Source organism: Asparagus officinalis, chromosome 5 (assembly GCF_001876935.1).
Source record: "Asparagus officinalis chromosome 5, Aspof.V1, whole genome shotgun sequence".
NCBI classification, from domain to species: Eukaryota; Viridiplantae; Streptophyta; class Magnoliopsida; order Asparagales; family Asparagaceae; genus Asparagus; species Asparagus officinalis.
The window spans coordinates 125,625,558-125,636,285 of NC_033798.1; the positions used below are offsets into that span (position 1 = coordinate 125,625,558).

The window sequence follows — 10,728 nt, forward strand, 5'->3', positions numbered from 1 at the left end:
AAACAGACCCGAACTCTCTCAAGTTGAGCTTCTACTGCGAACTGAAGCTCTCCAGCAACCTCATTCGAACGGTCCAAGGGAAGCAGACTCGACACGAGCATCGAGCGAAGCATCCTGTAGCCACCTAAAAGTCCCCACATAAAACAAAGAGGGCCTTCCCTCTGCTTCTGTTGTAACTATTTGATCATTAGTTTGTAATAAGCCTTCTTATAAATACAAACGAAACTCCCTCTTTCGGGAAATCAAATATTCACCCTACAGCCGGTAAGTGATGAAGTCCTATATGATCAGTCACGACACCGTTCTGAGAGTATATCATTTACAGAGGTAATGATTCTTATATGTTTAGTCATAAATTTTTTGAATTTATAGTCACATATTACTTACTCATTGAGTCAATGCTAATATTTTTTTCATTTTTGTGCACAGAGGACCGGAGCTAGTTATGATTGATCATAGCCTCAGACATACACGATGGCCACTTGAAGATCCGTGTATGATTGCTTTAGTAGCCCAAGCAGGTTTTCTCACATGCTCAAAATTACGGTGGATGAAACTCGATTGGACACTACTTAATGCCTTGATGGATAGATGGAGGCCAGAGACTAATATTTTTCATCTACGTGTTGGCAAGGTGACTATTACTCTCCATGTCGTAGCAGTGATCCTTGGTCTCCGCATTGATGGCCCTTGTGTTACGGGGACTGATAGACATGTGTGGCGTCGAATTTGTGATGAGTTGTTAGGCTATCTCCGGAGTCCTTGCCCGGGGATATATTAGATTGAAGTGGCTAAAAGAAAATTTCACAAACCTCTTGCCAGAAGATGCATCCCATGTCATGATCTAGCAACATACACGTGCATATACTTTGCACATGATCGAGACGCTTCTTTTCCCCAATTCAAGTAAACATAAAGTACATTTGAGGTAAGACAATATGTTATTCATATAATAGATTATATTGGTCGTTTTTGCTAGATTTTTACTCATTATTCATAAAATACGACTTAATGCATTTGACATGTGATAGGTGGTTAACGCTTCTTCGGGACTTCCACATATGCGGGATATTATCATGAGGTAGTGTTGTTTTAACATACCTATATAGGGAAACGTCGAAAGTTGCTTTTATGCAAAATAAAGAGCCCAAGGGGTGCTTGACATTATTACAAGTATGGACATAGGAGAGATTGGTCTTGAGACCAAGATTATGCGAGACACGGGTTTTAGCTTTCCTCCGTCACGCATCATTATCTATGCATCGATTCTGTCATAACTTCACAAATGTTACGTGGATGCGTCATTTTACCTTCTTCACCTCTCATATTCCCTTTACCAAATCCACAGCCATCTTTTTACTAAATCCTCAACCACCCAGCTATCTTCTGAATTTCGTCGAATATAGGAGGTTATAATCAAAACTCATAACAGATTCACTATAGAAATAGAACGGCGGCAATTTCAAAGAAGTCGAAGGCGATGCCTGGTGGTTTTGTGTGCATGTCAGGGTTCCAATAATAGAGGATGAAGATTACATAACCTGTAATTGTGCAGATTTCAGGAATCGGGAAATGAAGCTATCTAGTCATTTAGCAAGATTTTCTCCAAAACAGAAGCCGGCAAGTAAAATTTGCTGTTTCTGCTGAAGTACCGAAACAAACGATAACGTCGATACGCAAGTAGAGAAGAACACTGTTAAGCAAAGACAATCAGGTGCGTGCATGACGATAACCTTCACACTGTCATGGTTTCTGATTCACCAAACACTTTGACGTACAGGTGCGACAGAACAAATTGGAAGTGATTGCAACTCCACTTACGCGACGAAACTTTGATGAATAAGAACCTCCAAATCCACCAATATATCCTGGGTCTCCTGAAATCGAGTCGAAGGAGAAAACTTCCCGAAATATTTGGCCAAAGGAGATCTTCGGAATCGAAATCTCTTCCACTTGATCTTGAGCAAGAAAACATCTGTAGCGTTAAAACATCGGATAGGAAATGAATATACATTAGTAGCAATAACATACTCAGGATGATCAACCAGTGGAGGTTAAGTAGAGCAGATGAGTAGCTAAGAACTAATTCTTCAAAAAATATTGTATTAGTTCTTTAATTCATCAAGAAGCTGATCTGTAAATAGGAAACAATTGAATCAGAAGCAGACTGCCGCTTATATTTTTCTATCAAGATTTATGTGGATGTTTTCACACTACACAAATCAGCTTTCGGAAGGCCAAGCTTTATTTGTAAGGTGTAAATAATTCAAATGCATATGACATCATCTCATAATTCTTGGATCACATATGACAATGCTTGCTACTAAGAAATGTGATATCCCAATTCCTTTGCAAAGTAGAGGGGAAAAAACTAAGTATTCGAGGAATTGGGATATCATATTTCCAGTATTAGAGGAAGAAAATTATTTAACCTGCATTCTCAGTTCTCATCCTGTTGCTCAACAACTACGTACATTACAGAAATTGGTAAATGAATCTAGTTTAGTGAATGGGCAAAATACATTCTACATAACCACAAGGCAATCAGTTAAAATCTGCTGATTTGGCTGAAAATAATCAAACAAATAACGCACAAATGAAGAGGAATGCTCATAAGCAAACACAATAGGTGCATACATAACAAGAAAATTCACATTGTTTATGTTTCAACAAATAATGGATTAATGGATATACACAACAAATCAACAACAAATTGAAAGAGACTGCAACTCTCAAACTCACATATATATGTAACAAAACTCTGATGAATAATAACCTCTACTATTGAAGAATTGGAGATCGATCGCTCTCCTTCCTCCCTCTGCCTATTCTGGATCTGCTGAGACACGACCAAGAATGAAACTTCTGAAATATTTGGCTAAAGTAGACCGCTGGAATCGTAATCTCTTCCACTTGCTCCTCAGTAAGAAAGGATGCAATCCAAGTATATGTTCAGGCATAAAATCATGCCTCGTTAAGATTCCAACCACCGGAGCCCTCTGCAATATCACAATAAAGCACCTCGTAAGGTTTAAAACCAAGCATAATAGCATGCACACTTTGTAACAGTTATATGCAGACTCATCGGATGAAAGAACTTGCAAAAAAGAGTGTAAGTTGAACTAGTATGGTTAAAAATGGTACGGTTTGAAGATGATGCTGATCTTATTTTATGTTTGAAGATGATGCTGATCTTGTTCTATATCTCAACTTGCTGAATTTTCAGTTCATGCTTCTATATACTATCTATTTGAGAGAAGCCCCTTTTCTAGTCACACCTTTTGAAGGTTCTACCCTATTTAAGCCACAATTAAAAAATACAAATATTCCCAATGGCGGATCCAGAATTTACAGAAAGCGGTTTCACCACATAATTAATAATTAAAAATTTTATAATTGTATTGATGAGTCTTCATATTTTAGGAAATGTACGTAATCACATCATCAGTAATACTAATAAAATCACACTTTAGTAACATCAACTGATAGGATATATATTAGAAAACACTTGAATCCAACTTATTAGAACAAACTTCTTCTTATCTTATAACATGAGGATAGTATTTAAGTCCCACCTATTTTAGACTTAAGTACATATAATCTAATTGACTGAGTGTTTTTTCCAGTATATATCATGTAGCGTGCAAAATAGTTTGTTTTACAAAAACTTAGAAGCATGCCAAATCTTATTGAGGGGGAAAAAAGCTTTTCTTCTTGATTATGTTAGCCCTTGAACAGGTGACCTTCGTTGCCCTAACAAGTAATGGCTAAATAGTACATATCTACATACTCTTCGTGAAAAAAAGAGTTACACCTTGGATGAAGTGGTGTCACGTGACACCACTTCATCCAAGGTAAATCTTCCCCTGAACATTCCTCACAACTTAAAATCCCAGAAATGCCCTCACACTCTCCAAAATCCCAAGAATGCCCTCGCAAAACAAGATCCCCTCCTATGTCATGCAACCATCACGTGCAAAAGAGGATTAGTTTGGTTTATGTCAAGTTAGAATATCATTGGGAATGGACTACAAACTAGTAGCAAGAACATACTAAAGAAAGACAAATAACACTTGATAAAGCTTTGTATCAGTTAAGTTGCAGACTATTCAGATGAAATAAGTTAAAGTGCAATCTAACCAAAAGTAACCAAATAATTTAGTTTGAACAAGATTTCTGCTGTTTACTTGTGCATTTAATAAACATGACAGAATCCAAGTAATGCTGATTTGTGTTTAAATATCATATAAAACCAATAGAAACTTTAGCAGCAAGAACAATGTTCAGCAGTATTCAGATTACTTACAGAAGAAGATTTAGGAACAACCAAGAGGTGCCTCAAACCAAGTTCTCGAAAAAGTATAAGCGCTTTGGCTAGTGACATGGTCTCAACAACAGTATAAGGAGAGGCATTCGTAAAAGGATGCAAATCAACAAACATTTCCATCTCTTCTGCAGTCAATTCAATATCATCAATACTATCACGTTTGCCAATCCCACGCTTAGCAAATTCCTCAGCTGAATAGCATGCCGACGCATTACCACTTGATAGCACACAAGCAGGCAAGAAATCTTTTTTCTTCAATAAGACAAGAAGATGTGCTCTAAGAACTAGACCAAACAAAACAGGCGAATTAGAAAACGGAGGTTCATCGATCACAGGGAACCCGTTATGTCCACTTGTCTTTAGAATGTGGACTATATTTCCTACTTTCTCCACACCATTAAACATCCTAAGAGGACCAGTTACCACATCACTAACCGTAAGATTTCTCATGTATGGCTCAGCATGGGCTTCAAGATATGGAAGTCCTTTCAATTTCACAATTAGGTCATAAATGTTTGCATTGAATGAGTCCGCCACTGTTTTTGATATAAGAAGAACCAACATAACAAGAGGGAGTAATAAAAGATTGTTGGTCAGTTCTAAAATGATAACACAGACAGAAACAGTCATCCTCATTGTGCCAGCGAGTAGAGAAGCTGAACCAAGAACAGCAAAGAGACCATGATCTAGAGTTGAGCGCGAGCCCATTAGAATTCCAACAAATCGTCCATAAGTTGCACCAATCAATATAACTGGCACAAAGAGACCAGAAGGAGCTACAACTCCGTAGCTTATGATACCAAGGAAATAAGAAGTGATGAAGAATACAAGGACGGAGAACTTGTCAAAGACTGAATCTGTGCCTGAAGTGTAGAGGTTTCTGATTGTGTCGTCATTGGTGTTGAAAAATAAGCTAGCGAGGTCATTATAATGGTTTGGAGGGCACTGGAAGTTCTTGAAGTTGCCAGTCTTGCCTATTGATGGACAGGCTTCTTTTATGCCAGCAGGGCAAGGCTGGCAAGGTGCAAGCCATGGTAAACCAAACAGACAGCAAGATGTGAGTATTGAGACAATGGCTGCAAGCAGAAGTTTGTAGGCTCGACATTTCCTGTGGAAAAATAAACATAAGAACGTATAGATTGACAATTTACAATGAGAGTCTAAAATTGTTTACAGAATCAAGAATTAAACTTTTGCAAGAAAGAAATTTTAGGTTAATTCTTTTAAATTGCGTTCAGTAACACCACTGGCTTACGGTTTTGATGGGCGGTTGAAATGCTGATACATTTATAACATGATATTAGTTTACACATTGAGAAAGAAAATTATTACATTTTTGATTTTTTTTTTAACCTTTCAAATTTCACAATATGTTTTCATACTACATTATCAGTTCTCAAGTTAAATAATTTGCAAAGCAACAACTGCCAGAACTGAAAACAGCTGGTAAAGGGTGACATGAATGCTACATTAACTTTTTTATAAGAATTGATATGCTCCAATTTGAACCATAATTTAAGAAAAAACAAAATCCCAATTAAAATTCGTCATACTGAAAAACGTCAATGAACATCCAAATTCAAATCCTTTGTTATCTTCCTTCAGGACTTTCTTCCAAAATAGTGGTATTTAAGAAATGAGCAAAATGACAAATGAAGTTGGAAGATGAAGGTTAAAGACATACCCGTTGATGAGACTGTATATCCTAAGAACCTTCTCCATTAGAAAATTGTAGAGACTTCCCAGTATTCCACCAATTACTCCAAGGAGGATAACTGGGGGTAAGTCTACCAGGTGATATGCAACATGATCTGATGTAACATCAAACATTATCAGTCCACCCTTCCCAAATGAACCACATTTTCCACTATTGCAAATATCAATTAGTGCTCGAAGCATGACAGCAACTACAGCTGTTGTGAAGAATGCTCTCCACAGTAAGGCACTTCTCCACCTGCAATGTCAAGTTGTCAAATAATTGAGATGCAACAGATTGTCGCATACTTAATAGTTATTATTGTTATTGTACTTCTAGTTTCTTCTTTTTGTGAATGAAAGAGGAATTGAATAAAATAGATACCTGCAGCCTTCTCCCATATAAGGGAGAAGTTCTACTGAACGTCTCCTAAGCATAGTATTTCTATTTTCTTCCTTTTGTGAATGAAAGAGGAATTGAATAAAATAGATACCTGCAGCCTTCTCCCATATAAGGGAGAAGTTCTACTGAACGTCTCTTAAGCATAGTAGAAGCAGCAAAAAGAACTAACCTCCCTCGCATAAAAGTGTGTGCTTTGGCAATATGCAGTTTTCTCTCATCTAATTGTAGGGCACATCTTTTCTTTTGAAGTCTCTTCACACATCTATCATCACACTACAATTTCCCATAAAGACTTCTCTATGAAGCGTATAAATCATAAATCAAAAACACTCAAAAAGTGGATCAATATTCCTGACTGCCTGTCACAACGGTCAAGCATAAAACCTCGAAGACAAATCCAATAGGTTAAGTTAGTTCACCTGGACACCAAGGCAAGTTTGCTAGGAAAAAAACATATATTGAACAATTGAAAACATCCTAAGAACATGCTTATTGATGTGTTAACACTTGAATGCTATATAACCAATGATACTCATTGATATTCTGTACAGATAATACGAAATAAGCTGCTCCCTTTCTGATGTAGAATAAATACTACAGTAATCAGTCATAAAGAAGCAAAAAAAATTGTGGTGAGTTATATCATACCATGATGACATTGCTTCAAGAGCAAAAAGAACACCACCAACAGGTGCACGAAAAGCAGCAGCAATGCCAGCACCTGATCCACATGTCACAAGATCACGTCTATCTCTATCATTTTTGAAGTAGCGAAGCCATTTACATGTCAAGCCATATTTCCGTGATCCTCCCTGACCGATTAAGGAAGCAATGCATGCACCAGTATGCACCATTGGGCCTGCTTTGCCCACGTGAAGAGATGAGGACACAGCAGCAACATTAGCGATAATCTGTTGTGGGGACCAAGAAGTTATCTAATCTTTCCTCTTTCCAAATTAAGAATTTTGTAGCTTTAAAATGCTAAAAAGATGTGAGAGTGAACCACCAATTGCTTTCATGTCTAATCACTGAAATAGTGAAGAGACCACATAGAGCAAAAGCTATAGCTACTTTTCTTCCAGNTCTTCCGACAGCAACAAAAAAGAAAAAGTAATGTCCTATTATCCTATTAACTTTACGTAACTAAATCATAGATTTCATATGGCATGGCCTTCTCCAGAAAGGGGTTCTCGTACTTTGGCCAGCGAAGCATGGGAAGGGTTACATGATAAGGAAGCAATATGGAAACCACTATATTGCTTATTTTCACATTCTTGGCATCGGTATGGGCCATATGGTATGGCATGTGTACAACCATAACAAAATTATACACGTCCATGCTGATGTTCATTATCTGAAGCAATAAGTTGTAAGTCATGGATTTGTAGGATTAAATGGCTAAAGAGAGCACAATATCTTGCACTTTTACAGAACACTCGCAACTTACATAAATCAAATCTACATGAACAATCATATTCCTTATTAAAAAACTGTATAAAATATATAAAGGCAATGCTATCTACATATAATTCAACTGTGAAACCAGTTATCGAATACTTGATTTTAACTTCATTGTCTCAAATGCATCTATATTATATCTCTATGACATGTTGGACACACAGAAAATTTTAGAATACATCAAAAGTGAATCCAACAAGCATAAGTATCCAAGTATTAACTACAAATATGCTGCCAGTTCGTCTCCTTTACTAAGTATAGATTGTGTAGGTGAGACGCTTCCAGTATAAACTTAACTGCAGAGCTAAAGAAGAAGAAAACAAGCATAAAAAACATATAAAAGGTGAGTAGGATGTTCACTTGAATGCGAGTATAATGAACATCGGTATTATACATGATCTTAAAATAAATAACATTCAGTTTAGTACTGTAGCTAATTAAGCCTAGACTCGTGTCAGACGCGGGTTCAGGAGACCAGACGAGTGTCGGAGTAACTTAGTTGTTTGGTCCTATATCCAAACTGTACTGAGAAGTATAAATCCAAGTAAGAACATAACCCACCAATTACCTCTACCTGGTTCTAACTTCTAAGTAATGTCACTGATGTTATTCAGTATGTTTCAGCTCTCCAAAAAAACACTTAAATTTTCATTTGGTTGAGTAAAACCCACAAATAAAGAGTAAAAACAATGAAGAGAAGTTGTGAGTCTGCTTACCTTTACTATCAGTGTCCTGAGAGAAAAGATGTCAGGTGCATCCACACCATTCAGATAAGCCTTAACCTCCGGTATCCCTGACCCAGCTGCTGCTGGAGCAACATAAACCGTAATAATCGATGCCACCATCAAAAGGACGAAATTTGATATCGTAAAAACAGCAAAAGCCATCCCAAATCTAAAATACAGAAAACTATTAGAAAATGCTTTAAACAATGCATGCAAACAAGATTGTCCAAGTATTTTTGAGAGAGACATTCCTTGAGCATCTATTTCAAATGCACGGTAGTCTGTCCAGGCCTGTAAAATGGCCTGGGAAGTATTTCAAACGCTGGGTCCTCTGTCTATTCAGCACCTCATTGAGGACAACCACAAGCGGAACAGAATCAAACAACACATTAACCAGTGTTACCATACGCGTGTTACACTTTATTTTTGTGGTATAGATACCCGGTGCACAACTGGGACTACAATACACGACTCGAAGGAGATAGGCCTAACTTTACCAGAATTTGGATAATGGGATGCTTGAGAACATTTCTAGGAACATTTAAACAATTTTGCATTTTCAGTGTATGCGTGCATGTGAACGAAAAAGATAAATATCCAAGTAAATATACACAAATCTAAGGATAATGATTCTTCCAGAAAAACATAAAGAAAGAAAGCAAACTACTATAGTTTAAAACATAAGTACTTAATTATGTTAGATAATAAAAGTTTAAATTCTAAACTTTGATGTCGTAGTTTAAATCTCAAAAGCTACATATAAATCTACTAAGAAAAATCTAATACTAGTGCTAAGGAGCTCATTGAATCATCTAATAATTAGTTTTCTTTTTGATGATTGAGAATGGAGTGCGATGTAAAGTTGGTGTTCACAAATTAGATCAGCTCAAGAGGGGAGTAGTGAATTAAGTACACTGGGCATTAACATTATTTCTGTATCTTCCCCTCTCTAAAACTTACAACCTTATAGTTGAATATCGGGATCTTAAACATGGTCCTTTTCTATTATAGAAATTATATATTTATCAAAAACATGCACGGGCAAAATTGATCTTTTCTGCTAAAGACTATTTCTTTTTAAACTATAAGAACTTTTTAATACAAAACATAAGAAAATGTTATGTAGTAATCCATAACTCTTGAATTATTTGGTGATGTACTTAGAGAAGTCAGTCAAAAACTGGATTGTTACTTACAATTCGAGTTGATTGTTTCTATTCCACAGATCAACTCAATTTAAAAAAAAAAGATATATGAAGGATCTTATCTTAAATATGGTCCTTTTTATTATATAAATTACAATATTACATTATTAATAGTCTATGCGAGCAAAAACAAAACTTTTTGCAGTTAAAAACCTTTTCTTTTAACGATAAAGAAACCATTATTCACACTAATCCAACTTAAGGGCTTGTTTGGATTGAGGGGAATGAGAGTGAAGGGAAGTTAGGGGAACCATTCACCTCCATTCACCTTGTTTGGGAACACTTAGGAGGTGAAATTAATTCACCTCCATTCACCTTGGTTCACCCCCTAATAGTATAAAAATTGTTACCCCCAAATTGGGGTGTAACCAAGGGGAAGAGAATTCTTTTCCCTTCCCTTCCTTTCCCTTCCCTTCCCTTCATTCAGTTTCCCTTAACTTCCCTTCACCCCCTACGAATCCAAACAGGTCGTAAAAGTTCACATACCAAAACGGTACAAAAGAGAGAGAGAGATAAAAAAAAGAAAACCCTAATTCCACAATCACCTGTTCTGTAACATCAAATCAGCGACGTGAACATACTTGAATCCAGCAACGTACTCAACGGCGAGATTGTTAAAGAATCCAGCGCCGCCGACGAGGATTCCGATCAAGAAGCAGAAAGTCCACTTCAAAAACACGTATCTCAGAATGTGGGCCCGCCCTCGATTCCTCCAGTCCTGCTTGTACACATCGTTCTCAATCATCCTACACAAATTTACCAAGATCAAAAACTTTAGTTGAATCCTAGAGAGAGAGAAAGACTGAAGATTTGATTTGATGTTTTTTTCGTTTGGTACGGACTCGTAATCAAGGCTCTCGATAGGGCAGAGGTTGGATCCGATGATGGCGAGCTGAGAGGTGGTGTTGGAGGCGG

The 10,728-nt window shown here is 36.9% G+C and overlaps 1 protein-coding gene across 1 annotated transcript; it reads right to left on the reverse strand.

Moving 5' to 3' along the window:
• On the reverse strand, window positions 2,587-10,722 carry LOC109841159 (putative chloride channel-like protein CLC-g). Its single transcript, XM_020410039.1, has 7 exons — window positions 10,656-10,722; window positions 10,359-10,559; window positions 8,600-8,777; window positions 7,074-7,336; window positions 6,012-6,281; window positions 4,307-5,435; window positions 2,587-2,999 (listed from the first exon to the last, which is right to left on the reverse strand). Exons 2-7 carry the CDS (start codon window positions 10,556-10,558, stop codon window positions 2,826-2,828), a joined length of 2,214 nt encoding a protein of 737 aa, XP_020265628.1. The 5' UTR covers window position 10,559; window positions 10,656-10,722; the 3' UTR covers window positions 2,587-2,825.

Bases quoted from the DNA above. Each gene is read 5' to 3' on its own strand.
- LOC109841159 (XM_020410039.1), bottom strand. From the start codon at position 10,558: ATGATTGAGAACGATGTGTACAAGCAGGACTGGAGGAATCGAGGGCGG. The intron at 5,436-6,011 runs GTATGTCTTTAA...ATTTTTCCACAG, and splicing joins ATATACAGTCTCATCAACGG to GAAATGTCGAGCCTACAAAC. The intron at 3,000-4,306 runs GTAAGTAATCTG...GTGATATTGCAG, and splicing joins TTGTTCCTAAATCTTCTTCT to AGGGCTCCGGTGGTTGGAAT.